At 42.2% G+C, this 15,503-nt stretch overlaps 1 protein-coding gene across 3 annotated transcripts in view; it reads right to left on the bottom strand.

Annotated features, from left to right (window-relative positions):
* The window catches only part of IL11RA (interleukin 11 receptor subunit alpha), a 155,881-nt gene that overhangs the window by 46,588 nt on the left and 93,790 nt on the right, over nt 1-15,503 (bottom strand). For all 3 annotated transcript variants that reach the window (XM_075842706.1, XM_075842699.1, XM_075842713.1), the window contains exons 2-5: nt 7,456-7,552; nt 6,206-6,266; nt 2,634-2,800; nt 315-429 (exon numbers count right to left, since the gene is read on the bottom strand). In XM_075842706.1, coding sequence (XP_075698821.1) covers nt 315-429; nt 2,634-2,800; nt 6,206-6,266; nt 7,456-7,552 — 440 coding nt within the window. The remainder of the gene's footprint in view (nt 1-314; nt 430-2,633; nt 2,801-6,205; nt 6,267-7,455; nt 7,553-15,503) is intronic.

Below are 15,503 nucleotides of genomic sequence, written 5' to 3'. Positions count from 1 at the left end.
TGCTTCATTAGGATATACCTATGATCATTGACTCTCGCCTAGCTTAATTATCGATTGGAGTCTGAAATTCACCTCCTGTCTCAGTGGCCCAGGCTGCTTCTTTGCCCCATGCTTTACACTGCAGCTCTGCTTGTCCCGGTTGGCTGCTGTGTATAAGCCCAAGCTCAGGAGGAACTCAATGCATGGAGAGATGATTCACATTACAGCAAGGACAGAATCATTATAACAGGAGTTGATTGATTGAACATTTCACATTGAGGTCTCAGCCCACCCCTGACATGAAGTACACGTCTGTACGCAGAGCGTTATCTCACCGGTAGGACGTGATGTATCTTGTAGGCAGTAATGTCTCCACACTGGAGTTCCAAAGGCAAGAAAAGTTGTGATAATCTGCAGCTCTGCAGGTGACAGAGGGAATCCCAGGGGAATCTGGAAGAAAACAGCAGTGATCAGGCAGAACTGTAATAAATGGAAATGATAGAAGTACTAAGTAACCAGATGGGACAGATGTATGTACGGCCCCGATATATACCTTCTTTGTGTGTATGTGTATATATATATATATATATATATATATATATATATATATATATATATATATATATATATAATATATATATATCTCCTTATCTTGTTCTGCTTCTGAGACACATCATGTCTTATTTTCCAGTCACATCCAGAGCTTCAAGCACATTCCTGCTGGCTGCTAATTGGAATCTGTCAGCACTGTGCTGACAGACACACCCCTAATTTCTTAGCTAGGATCCCATAATGCACTGTACTCTTGGATCAGTATGTGACATCATTTGTAGCGAGCTGACAGCAAATTTATAAAGCACACGACATAATATACATCAGGTCGGACAAGCTGTGTATTACAGAAGGGTGTCTTAAAGGTCGCTGTGGGCGCAAAATATGTCATGTAAACATTGACAGAAAACGGAAAATGCAACTTTTTAGAAATGTTCCCTTGTATCTCCTACAATGCAGTGTTGTAAGGCATGCTCTGCAAAGTCACTGAACCAGCAGGAGGCAGCAGTGAGATGTGAGGCTGCATTCTGGGATATGTAGTGTTGACAGTCTGTATATCAACCAAAATCACCGGAACAGAGCATGCTGTGCACAGACACTGAATCAGCAGGGGGTGGGCAAGGAGTTGTGAAGTTCTGCAGACTGAGGGTCATTGAATGTGGAGGGGGAAAAAAAAACACCAGGCCATTCTGTCCTGGGTGGCAAACCCCGGCACCCCACTATGGTGGGGCAGTAAGATCATTGCTATGGGGCCCCCTGTCTTCATTGTATGCCACTGAGCAGAGTATAAGGGTCCTTTTACATGACCAGATATGGGCTGTGAAAACGAGCGCCGATCAACGAGACAGCTCATTGATCGTCGCTCGTTTGCTACTTTCACAAGGAGCAGTGATCGGTTATGTATGAAGACCAGCGATCGTTTTCTCGTTCATCCGTTGATCGCTGCCACAAGGAGGAACGCTCATTTGCCCGATCAATGGCCCTTGCAAAAAGGCCTCTTCATAGCCCGGAATAAGTATCCTTCATAAAAAGAAGTGTTATCAGAGGGGTCTCCTATGTTCCGTAGCTTTCCAGAAGTCTAGGGATTTTTGGGATTTCCTACAAGTCTTCATCCAGCCGTTACCCCCAGGATATCTTGGCCATTGTGAAGCTTTATTCACAGCAGTACATTCTTTTACAAAAAAGTCTACATCAAAACTGATTCCATCTGTTAGAATGTGATTTATGAGAATTTTTGTAAACAGGATTTTTGGAATTTTACATTTGTTGTGTTTATACAATTGAAATCCCTGAACAATTTCCAGTTTCGGAGTATTTACGTCTGGGAAATTCCGCGCATTGGACAGTGAGTGACCCGGCAGCCGGAGAGCAGTGTCACATTTCAAGGCTGAGGGGACAATAGCTGACTCACACAGCAGAGGTGACTTTGTCGTACACAAGAGCTGACACCTTCTCACATTACAGTCACTGTCCCTGCAGTATCTCCTCGTCTGTAGAATATTATCATGAAGGTTCATCAGTATTATTTATACCCTAGAGCCTGTGAGTATACTGGGAGTAGTAGTTTTCCTACAGCTGGGGAGCCTCAAGTTAGAGACCACTGCCCTAGAGAGTTCTGCCACCTCATGTAGCCCTATAGTCGAAGAAACTTCAAAAAGATTATACTATTGATCAAAGCCTGCAGCTCTTCTACTTCAATATCCCTATGACAACACTTCCTCTCCTGTTCTCTCCTGATCTATTGTGTAGATCCAAATCCTCTTCCATATCAATGTTCCCATCCCAAATACCATTATAACTCAATTTTGATATAAACTAACTTCAGTGTCAAAGTTGTGACGACCCAGGGTTGGAAACAATTTGCTTTCCTAGCCCAGTATCTAAATAACTTGGCCGAAGTAAAGTGGATTGTTGCCGCTCCCCTCTGGCACCTTGATCTTCTAGCCCCCTCCCGAAGCTACGCTCCTGCTCAGTGTTCACCTGAACTTTAGAGGTGATGTATCTGTCTTGAGCAGTCTTGATCTAAGCCTGACTCTTAAGCTGCCTGGGTGCCGTCTCATCTGCCATAGAATAATGAAATCCCACCACTTGTCTTAACTCACATCCAACTTTTAGCAACACAGAGTGTAGGAGTTCCCCGGACTGGTTGTAACAGCTGTAATTCCCCATCACGGAGGGTCCTACACTTGGAAGGTCCAGGTCTCCCAGTTTAGTAACAAATCCCCATGCGATGGACGACGACCCATTGAACCTCCACTCGACCACCGAACTGCAGAGAGAGAGAGAGAGGAAGAGTCAACATCATCAGTGAAGAATACATAAAGACATATCTGGTACAAGAACGCTATGTGGACAAAAGTATGTGGACCCCTGACCATCACACCTATATGAGCTTGTTCAACATCCCATTCTAAAACCATGGGGGTTAACCATAACCTCCACTCTTTTGGGAAGGATTTCCACAAGATTTTAGGGTGCCTGTAGGAATTTGTGAGGTCAGACACTCATGTTGGATGAGGTGGTCACCTTCCAATTCATCTCCAAGGTGTTGGATGGAAACAGCCCGCGACCATTATCCCTCCTTCAGTAGTCACTATGCATTCCGGTAGGTAGTGTTCTTCTGGCATCCACCAGATCCAGATTCCTCCACCAGACTGCCACATAGTGAGTCAGGATTCATCACTCCAGGGAACACGCTGCTCCAGAGTCCAATGTGCATGGTGATCTTAGGCTTGTGTGCAGCGACCATGGACGCCCATTTCGTGAAGCCTCGTACGCACAGCTCTTGTGCTGATGTCACTTCCAGAGACCGTGTAGCTCTTTGTAGTGAGTGATATAACAGGGGATAGGCAATTTTTATGCAGCATGTTCTTCAGTACTCGGTGGCCCGTGCTGTGCGTTACTTGTGGGGAAGTGGTTATTACTCCTAGACACTTCCACTTAACAATATTAGCACTTACAGGTGACCGGCCGGGTCTAGCAGATAATAATAGCAGCACTTACAGGTGACATAGACGGATCTAGCAGATAGTAATAACACTTACAGTTGACCAGGGCAGATCTAGCAGATAATAATAACACTTACAGGTGACCGGGCAGATCTAGCAGATAATTATAACACTTACAGGTGACCAGGGCAGATCTAGCAGATAATAACACTTACAGGTGACCAGGATAGATCTAGCAGATAATAATAAGGGTATGTTCACACGCTAGACTAAAAACGTCTAAAACTACGGAGCTGTTTTCAAGGGAAAACAGCTCCTGATTTCCAGACGTTTTTTAAGCCACTCGCGATTTTCGCTCTGTTTTTTCGCCCGTTTTTGGAGCTGTTTTCAATAGAGTCTATAAAAAACAACTAAAAAAATGGCCCGTCTGAACAGAACGCCATTTTTCCTGTTGAAATCAATGGGCAGATGTTTGGAGGCGTTCTGCTTCCATTTTTTCTGCCATTTTTCGGGCGTTTACGGCCTGAAAAACGGCCGAAAATAGGCCGTGTGAACATACCCTAACACTTACAGGTGACCAGGACAGATCTAGCAGATAATAAGGGTATGTTCACACGAGGGCGTCCGTTACGGCTGAAATTACGGGGATGTTTCAGCCTGAAAACATCCCCGTAATTTCAGCCGTAACGGCATGTGCAGGCGCTTGAATGCCGCGTCAATTACGGGCGTAATTGGCACTGCTATTCATTGGAGTCAATGAATAACGGCTCCAATTACGGCCAAAGAAGTGACATGTCACTTCTTTGACGCGGGCGTCTATTTACGCGCCGTCATTTGACAGCGGCGCATAAATTACGCCTCGTGTGAACAGACAAACGTCTGCCCATTGCTTTCAATGGGCAGATGTTTGTCAGCGCTATTGAGGCGCTATTTTCGGACGTAATTCGGGGCAAAAACGCCCGAATTACGTCCGTAAATAGGCCGTGCGAACATACCCTAACACTTGCAAGTGTCAGGGGAAAATCTAGCAGATAATAACACTTACAGGTGACCGGGACAGATCTAGCAGATAATAATAACACTTACAGGTGACCGGGGCAGATCTAGAAAATAATAATAATGCTTACAGGTGACCGTGGGCAGATCTAGCAGATAATAATAACACTTACAGTTGACCGCGGCAGATCCACCAGATAATGATAACACTTAGGGTATGTTCACACGAGGGCGTCCGTAACGGCTGAAATTACGGGGATGTTTCAGCCTGAAAACATCCCCGTAATATCAGCCGTAACGGCATGTGCAGGCGCTTGAACGCCGCGTCAATTACGGGCGTAATTGGCGCTGCTATTCATTGGAGTCAATGAATTACGGCTCCAATTACGGCCAAAGAAGTGACAGGTCACTTCTTCTACGCGGGCGTCTATTTACGCGTTGTCTTTTGACAGCGGCGCGTAAATTGCGCCTCGTGTGAACAGACAAACGTCTGCCCATTGCTTTCAATGGGCAGATGTTTGTCAGCGCTATTGAGGCGCTATTTTCGGACGTAATTCGGGGCAAAAACGCCCGAATTACGTCCGTAAATAGGCCGTGTGAACATACCCTTAAGGTGAACTGGGCAGATTGTGTAATAGATCCACTTGCTGGTAATATTATTCCGTTCACTAAATTGATAGATTTACTGCCTGATTAGAACGATTAAAAATGAATTTTAATAATGAAGTATTAAAATATGGCTCATGTAGCCCAAAATGACATATGTTCAGGCTCAGAACAAGATGGTCAGGGTTAGGAGATGATCTATTAAGCTTAACACGTGTAGACCAACAACTCCTCTTATAGTATACAGCCCTGACAACTACTTTCTGACAAATGATAGTTCCAGCCCACCGGGCTTACAGCATGTGGTCAGAGACTCCGGAAAACAGTCCTGTTACCAGACCGTTGCTATGAGACTTCTGAGACCACCTGCTTAAATAACGATTTTCAACCCTACGCGTTTCAGTGTCATTGGTAAGTGTGACACATCATCAGGGATTGTTAGATTGTTTAAATGCCGGTTAGCACGAGTTCAGTGCTAACATTATTTCTCCCGGCTCGTGCACGACTCTAATGCAAATATAGTGCGGCCATTTGCAAAGTAGTTGTCAGGGCTGTATACTATAAGAGGAGTTGTTGGTCTACACGTGTTAAGCTTAATAGATCATCTCCTAACCCTGACCATCTTGTTCTGAGCCTGAACATATGTCATTTTGGGCTACATGAGCCATATTTTAATATTTCATTATTAAAATTCATTTTTAATCGTTCTAATCAGGCAGTGAACTGGGCAGATCTAGCACATAATAGTAACACTTACAGGTGACTGGGGCACATCAGAAATGTCATGAACTGATTTTCGGAACAGGTGACATCCTATGAGTGCACGTGTAAAGCCACTGAGCTCTCCAGTACAACCCATACTACTAGTAATATTTGTCTATGGAACTTGCATGGCTGTGTGCTTGGTTTTATCCACCTGTTTGCAATCGGCGTGGCTGAAACGCCTAAACTCAGTAGGTAGGAGGGGTGCACATACTTTGCCAATATAGCGTAGAGCAGCTCCATGTGTTTGAAGGAACCCCTGATAAGATTTTTAAATATCCACCATATTGATGAATGATACCAGAGTTGTTCGGCAGATATACTCTACATGGACGATGCCAGTCATGGAGTCATAGTCATACCTGGCATTTCTGCTGTTGCATCTCAGGGTAACCGCGTCTCCAACTCTCCCATAAACTACACCTGAAAGAAGAAGAGGCAAATATACCATCAGCAAAGTTTCACGGGTGACGACTTCTTAAAGTGACCACATAGATCTTATGTAAAACTGGAAGACGCTCTTATTTCCTTCCTATGGCCATTAAGAAACAACATTTTTTGCTTTATTCATTCTAGCAGGAGTCAACCATGGAGAGGATAGAAGGGTAGGGCCGCCCATGGGCACTGCCTTGTCACCTGACCCCTTGATCCGCCCCTGCGGGGCGTTGTGTCCCCCATAAATCATAGTGTTACAATCAATTACACTACATAAATGTTACATTTTGACCACACTGGTCCATGATTTGCTTCCTATGAGAAGAATTATGAGAAATCAGATTGTGAGCTGTGGTCATAGTCATCATAGCCCACCCTGTGTGACCAATCCCCGCCCATCATCGGGGGTCAAATCCTGACCTCCATGTAGAGCCCCTTTAAGGACCAGCAGTCACAACTGTTGACTTTCTGTATTAGACCTTGTTTTGTAGGCTGTAGTGTAATGTTTTCCATCACGTGACGGCATCAGATATCACCACATACCGGCGTCACCTCCCTCCACTGCCCAGGTGAGGTGATATACGAGACATGAGGGAACAGGACACCTGCTGCAAGCGTTCTGACCCCTAACTGTGGCATCCTGGGAGAGATGCCAGGCAGCCAGTGACATGGGGGGGGGGGGGGGGGTTATCGATTGGTCACCAGGAATTTTGATCTCTGCTTGCTGTCAACATGAAAATATTCTTGTGTACATCCAGAGACTGAAAACCTCCTGACCTGGTCCTGCTCATAGAGCTGTTGAGCTTGTTACAATGTATCCATGTACGCAGTCCTCTGTGCGCTATACACAACAGTTCCAGGATCCAGGTCGTTACATGTTACCTGCACTGATACATAGTAACAAACCTCAGAACAGGAGATGACTAATAAGCTGCATGGGTAGGACTAGGTCTGGACAATTTTTTTGTGGGAGAAATTTCTCTGGAAGCCATAAAACAGCAGTATATATGCCTAATACTCATTGTCCCAATAGTTGATGGTCCCAGAGCTGGTACCGGCACCTATAAGGCAGATACGGTATGGCATATCATGTGGATATGCCATAAATGATTAAAAATGGGAATACACCTTTAAGAAAGTAAAACATTCACACTGCACATACGGCCGGGTCACGTACCTTCCTCCTTCCATGTATGTGAAGAAAGCGACATTGAGACGGCGGTCACAGCGAGAAAACACATCACCCGGCTAAGACATGTTGCCAAGCTGCTCATCTGCAAGAAAAAACTGAATTTAGGTTATCCAAAGAGCATTACCCATTATGCCGGGTCAAAACTTTATAATATACTTTGTGCTTCAATTCCAAACATTAAGATCTCTGCTTGCTGTCAGTAAATGGGAAGATGGTTGTTTATATACAGAGGTAAAAACCCTTCCAGACTAAGGCCTCATTTACACGAACATGATATACGTCCGCACGGACCTATACAAGTCAATGGGGGCATGCAGACAGTCCGTGAGTTTTGCTCAGCGTGAGTGCGCTGAAAAAAACTCACGACATGTTCTAAATTTCTGCGTTTTTCGCGCATCATGCACCCATTGAAGTCAATGGGTGCGTGAAAACCACGAAGGTTGCACAGAAGCACTTCCGTGCGAACTGCGTGATTCGCGCAAGAGCTGTCAAATTGAATGTAAACAGAAAAGCACCACGTGCTTTTCTGTTTACAAACATCCAAACGGAGTGTCAGAATTTAGAGATGAGCGAACCGAACTTCACCGGGTTCGGCCGAACTCGTTTTGACCGAACCCGGCAAAAAATGTTCGGGTACGCGACGTCAGGAGACAGTCACTGTCCAGGGTGCTGAAAGAGTTAAACTGGTTCAGCACCATGGACAGTGACTTCCGATCACAATATACATGAACGTGTAAAAAAAAAAAAGAAGTTCTGACTTACCGATAACTCAGTCTGACCTCCCGGGATGACAATTCTGTCCAAGTGACAGCTGCAGCCAATCACAGGCCAAGCACAGGCTGCAGCCAATCACAGGCTGCAGCGGTCACATGGACTGCCGCGTCATCCAGGGAGGTGGGGCCGGATGTCAAGAGAGGGACGCGTCACCAAGGCAACGGCCGGGAGACCGGACTGGAGGAAGCAGGAAGTTCATGGTAAGTATGAACGTCTTTTTTTTATTCACAGGTTGCTGTATATTGTGATCGGAACTCACTGTCGAGGGTGCTGAAAGAGTTACTGCCGATCAGTTAGCTCTTTCAGCACCCTGGACAGTGACTGACGTTGACTAGCCTCATCTCTATGATGGCGGCTGCGCGAAAATCACGCAGCCGCGCATCACAAACTGATGACACGCGGAGCTGTCAAGTGCCTTTTGCGCACGCAAAAGGCTGCGTTTTTTTGCATGCGCAAAATGCACACGCTCGTGTAAATGAGGCCTAATACACATTCCCTGCCCTGATATGTTGCAGCAAACTAAGGGCAGAATTGAGATTTGTGCTGGTGAGGAGTTTCACAAACACTTAGCTGTGTGAGCAGGACTAGGTCAGGACAAGTTTGCGGTCTCTGGATATAAATAGGAGCATTCCCATTCATTGACAGCTAGCAGAGATCTTGAAGATGTTGGAAAATTGAAACACAAAGAGGCAGATTTCCTAACACCGCCTTAAATTCAGAATGTTTAGAATTAGACTGGATGCGCCAATTTTTAAATTTGTTAGATGGGTCCCAAAAAGCGTGTAAAACACTTTATAAATGTGACGCACGCATGTGCACAAGCATTCTGGCTCAATTTGATAAGTAAATCTGCCCCTTGTGTTTCAAATCATCTCCATTTAAAAAGAATAAAAATAAACTTGCTTACTGCCAGTGAATGGAATATCTATTATTTCATCCAGAGGCTGACAATCTGTCCTGACTGACTCCCCACACAGCACAACACAAGAAGTAACATACAGACTAGTGTATGAGCGGCACTTTTCAGCGTCCATATATGCAGAATAATAAAGGTAATGAGAATTACACCCAGTATACAGGACAGGAGGAGAAGTAGTACTGTGCAGCGTCCATATATGAGGAATAATACAGGTACTGAGAATTACACCCAGTATACCGGACAGGAGAAGTTGTATTGTGCAGTGTCCATATATACAGAATAATACATATACTGAGAATTACACCCAGTATACCGGACAGGAGAAGTTGTATTGTGCAGTGTCCATATATACAGAATAATACATATACTGAGAATTACACCCAGTATACAGGACAGAAGTGGTACTGTGCAGGGTCTATATATACACAGAATAATACAGATACTGAGAATTACACCCAGTATACAGGAAAAGTAGAAGTAGTACTGTGCAGTGTCCGTATATACAGAATAATACAGGTACTGAGAATTACACCCAGTATACAGGACAGGAGAAGTAGTACGGTGCAGTGTCCTTATATACAGAATAATACAGATACTGAGAATTACACCCAGTATGCAGGACAGAAGTGGTACTGTGCAGGGTCTATATATACAGAATAATACAGATACTGAGAATTACACCCAGTATACAGGAAAAGTAGAAGTAGTACTGTGCAGTGTCCATATATACAGAATAATACAGGTACTGAGAATTACACCCATTATACAGGACAGGAGAAGTAGTACTGTGCAGTGTCCATATATACAGAATAATACAGATACTGAGAATTACACCCAGTATACAGGACAGGAGAAGTAGTACTGTGCAGTGTCCATATATACAGAATAATACAGATACTGAGAATTACACCCAGTATACAGGACAGGAGAAGTAGTACTGTGCAGTGTCAACATATAAATAATAATACAGATACTGAGAATTACACCCAGTATACAGGACGGGAGGAGAAGTAGTACTGTGCAGTGTCCTTATATACAGAATAATACAGATACTGAGAATTACACCCGGTATACAGGACAGAGGTAGTACTGTGCAGTGTCAATATATACAGAATAATACAGATACTGAGAATTACACCCAGTATACAGGACAGGAGAAGTAGTACTGTGCAGTGTCCATATATACAAAATAATACAGGTACTGAGAATTACACCCAGTATACAGGACAGGAGGAGAAGTAGTACCTTGCAGCGTCCATGTATGAGGAATAATACAGGTACTGAGAATTACACCCAGTATGCAGGACAGGAGAAGTAATACTGTGCAGTGTCTATATATACCGAATAAGAGCAGATACTGAAAATTACACCCAGTATACAGGACAGGAGATGTAGTACTGTAGTGTCCATATATACAGAATAATACAGATACTGAGAAAAACACCCGGTATACAGGACAGAGGTAGTACTGTGCAGTGTCTATATATGCAGAATAATACAGATACTGAGCATTACACCCAGTATACAGGACAGGAGAGGTAGTACTGTGCAGTGTCCATATATACAGAATAATACAGGTACTCAGAAATATACCCAGTATACAGGACAGGAGAAGTAGTACTGTGCAGTGTCCATATATACAGAATAATACAGATACTGAGAATTACACCCGGTATACAGGACAGGAGAGGTAGTACTGTGCAGTGTCCACATATACAGAATAATACAGATATTGAGAATTACATCCAGTATACAGGACAGGAGAAGTAGTACTGTACAGTGTCAATACATACAGAATAATACAGGTACTCAGAATTACACCTAGTAGACTGGACAGAAGGAGTAGTACTGTGCAGTGTCCATATATACAGAATAATACAGATACTGAGAATCACACCCAGTATACAGGACAGGAGAAGTAGTACTGTGCAGTGTCCATATATACAGAATAATACAGATACTGAGAATTACACCCAGTATACAGGACAGGAGAAGTAGTACTGTGCAGTGTCAATATATACAGAATAATACAGATACTGAGAATTACACCCAGTATACAGGACAGAAGTAGTACTGTGCAGTGTCTATATATACAGAATAATACAGATACTGATAATTACACCCAGTATACAGGACAGGAGAAGTAGTACTGTGCAGTGTGTATATATACAAAATAATACAGATACTGAGAATTATACCCAGTATACAAGACAGGAGAAGTAGTACTGTGCAGTGTCCATATATACAGAATAATACAGATACTGAGAATTACACCCAGTATACAGGACAGGAGAAGTAGTACTGTGCAGTGTCTATATATACAGAATAATACAGATACTGAGAATTACACCCAGAATACAGGACAGGAGAAGTAATACTGTGCAGTGTCCATATATGAGGAATAATACAGGTACTGAGAATTATACCCAGTATACAGGACACGAGATGTAGTACTATAGAGTGTCCATATATACAGAATAATACAGAAACTGAGAATTACACCCGGTATACAGGACAGAGGTAGTACTGTGCAGTGTCCATAAATACAGAATAATACAGGTACTGAGAATTACACCCAGTATACAGGACAGAGGTAGTACTGTGCAGTGTCAATATATACAGAATAATACAGATACTGAGAATTACACCCAGTATACAGGACAGAGGTAGTACTGTGCAGTGTCCATATATACAGAATAATACAGGTACTGAGAATTACACCCAGTATACAAGACAGGAGAAGTAGTACTGTGCAGTGTCTATATATACAGAATAATACAGATACTGAGAATTACACCCAGTATACAGGACAGGAGAAGTAATACTGTGCAGTGTCCATATATACAGAATAATACAGATACTGAGAATAACACGCAGTATACAGGACAGGAGAAGTAGTACTGTGCAGTGTCCATAGATACAGAATAATACATATACTGAGAATTACACCCAGTATACAGGACAGGTGAAGTAGTACTGTGCAGTGTCCATATATACAGAATAATACAGATACTGAGAATTACACCCAGTATACAGGACAGGAGAAGTAGTACTGTGCAGTGTCCATATATACAGAATAATACAGATACTGAGAATTACACCCAGTATACAGGACAGGAGAAGTAATACTGTGCAGTGTCAATATATACAGAATAATACAGATACTGAGAATTACACCCAGTATACTGGACAGGAGAAGTAGTACTGTGCAGTGTCCATATATACAGAATAATACAGATACTGAGAATTACACCCAGTATACAGGACAGGAGAAGTAGTACTGTGCAGTGTCCATATATACAGAATAATACAGATACTGAGAATTACACCCAGTATACAGGACAGGAGAAGTAATACTGTGCAGTGTCAATATATACAGAATAATACAGATACTGAGAATTACACCCAGTATACTGGACAGGAGAAGTAGTACTGTGCAGTGTCCATATATACAGAATAATACAGATACTGAGAATTACACCCAGTATACAGGACAGAGGTAGTACTGTGCAGTGTCCATAAATACAGAATAATCCAGAAACTGAGAATTACACCCAGTATACAGGACAGGAGAAGTAATACTGTGCAGTGTCAATATATACAGAATAATACAGATACTGAGAATTACACCCAGTATACAAGACAGAAGTAGTACTGTGCAGTGTCTATATATACAGAATAATACAGATACTGATAATTACACCCAGTATACAGGACAGGAGATGTAGTACTGTAGTGTCCATATATACAGAATAATACAGATACTGAGAAAAACACCCGGTATACAGGACAGAGGTAGTACTGTGCAGTGTCTATATATGCAGAATAATACAGATACTGAGAATTACACCCAGTATACAGGACAGGAGAGGTAGAACTGTGCAGTGTCCATATATACAGAATAATACAGGTACTCAGAATTACACCCAGTATACAGGACAGGAGAAGTAGTACTGTGCAGTGTCTATATATACAGAATAATACAGATACTGAGAATTACATCCACTATACAGGACAGGAGAAGTAGTACTGTGCAGTGTCCACATATACAGAATAATACAGATACTGAGAATTACATCCAGTATACAGGACAGGAGAGGTAGAACTGTACAGTGTCCATACATACAGAACAATACAGGTACTCAGAATTACACCTAGTATACAGGACAGGAGAAGTAGTACTGTGCAGTGTCCATATATACAGAATAATACAGATACTGAGAATTACACCCAGTATACAGGACAGGAGAAGTAGTACTGTGCAGTGTCTATATATGCAGAATAATACAGATACTGAGAATTACACCCAGTATACAGGACAGGAGAAGTGGTACTGTGCAGTGTCCATATATACAGAATAATACAGATACTGAGAATTACACCCAGTATACAGGACAGGAGAAGTAGTACTGTGCAGTGTCCATATATACAGAACAATACAGATACTGAGAATTACACCCAGTATACAGGACAGAAGTAGTACTGTGCAGTGTCCATAAATACAGAATTAGATCAGATGCTGAGAATTAAACCCAGTATACTGGACAGAGGTAGTACTGTGCAGTGTCCATAAATACAGAATAATCCAGATACTGAGATTTACACCCAGTATACAGGACAGGAGAAGTAGTATTGTGCAGTGTCCATATATACAGAATGATATTGAGAATTAAACCCAGTATACAAGACAGAAGTAGTACTGTGCAGTGTCTATATATACACAGAATAATACATTTACTGAAAATTACACCCAGTATACAGGACAGGAGAAGTAGTACTTTGCAGTCTCCATATATACAGAATAATACAGGTACTGAGAATTAAACCCAGTTTACAGGACAGGAGAAGTAGTACTGTGCAGTGTCTATATATACAGAATAATACAGATACTGAGAATTACACCCAGTATACAGGACAGGAGAAGTAGTACTGTGTAGTGTCAATATATACAGAATAATACAGATACTGAGAATTACACCCAGTATACAGGACAGAGGTAGTACTGTGCAGTGTCCATATATACAGAATAATACAGATACTGAGAAGTACACCCAGTATACAGGACAGAGGTAGTACTGTGCAGTGTCAATATATACAGAATAATAGAGAAACTGAGAATTACACCCGGTATACAGGACAGGAGAAGTAGTACTGTGAAGTGTCCATATATACAGAATAATACAGATACTGAGAATTACACCCAGTATACAGGACAGGAGAAGTAGTACTGTGAAGTGTCCATATATACAGAATAATACAGGTACTGAGAATTACACGAAGTATACAGGACAGGAGAAGTAGTACTGTGCAGTGTCTATATATACAGAATAATACAGATACTGAGAATTACACCCAGTATACAGGACAGAAGTAGTACTGTGCAGTGTCTATATATACAGAATAATACAGATACCGAAAATTACACCCAGTATACAGGACAGGAGAAGTAGTACTGTGCAGTGTCTATATATACAGAATAATACAGGTACTGAAAATTACACCCAGTTTACAGGACAGGAGAAGTAGTACTGTGCAGTGTCTATGTATACAGAATAATACAGATATTGAGAATTATACCCAGTATACAGGACAGGAGAAGTGGTACTGTGCAGTGTCCATATATTCAGAATAATACAGATACTAAGAATTACACCCAGCATACAGGACAGGAGAAGAGGTACTGTGCAGTGTCCATATATACAGAAAACTACAGATACTGAGAATTACACCCAGTATACAGGACAGGAGAAGAGGTACTGTGTAGTGTCCATATATACAGAATAATACAGATACTGAGATTTACACCCAGTATACAGGACAGGAGAAGTAGTAATGTGCAGTGTCAATATATGCAGAATCATACAGTTACTGGTAATTACACCCAGTATATGGGACAGGAGATGTAGTACTGTGCAGTGTCCATATATACAGAATAATACAGATACTGAGAATTACACCCAGTATACAGGACAGGAGAAGTAATACTGTGCAGTGTCCATATATACAGAATAATACAGATACTGAGAATTACACCCAGTATACAGGACAGGAGAAGTAGTACTGCGCAGTGTCCATATATACAGAATAATACAGATACTGAGAATTACACCCAGTATACAGGACAGGAGAAGTAGTACTGTGCAGTGTCTATATATACAGAACAATACAGATACTGAGAATAATACCCAGTATACAGGACAGGAGAAGAGGTACTGTGCAGTGTCAATATATGCAGAATAATACACATACTGAGAATTACACCCAGTATACAGGATATTTCCTGTACCACTACTATTCCCTGTACCAATACGATTCCCTGTACCTTTACCATTCCCTGTAT

Source organism: Rhinoderma darwinii, chromosome 1 (genome assembly GCF_050947455.1).
Source record: "Rhinoderma darwinii isolate aRhiDar2 chromosome 1, aRhiDar2.hap1, whole genome shotgun sequence".
NCBI lineage: Eukaryota > Metazoa > Chordata > Amphibia > Anura > Rhinodermatidae > Rhinoderma > Rhinoderma darwinii.
This window is presented reverse-complemented; position numbering and strand designations above follow the sequence as displayed.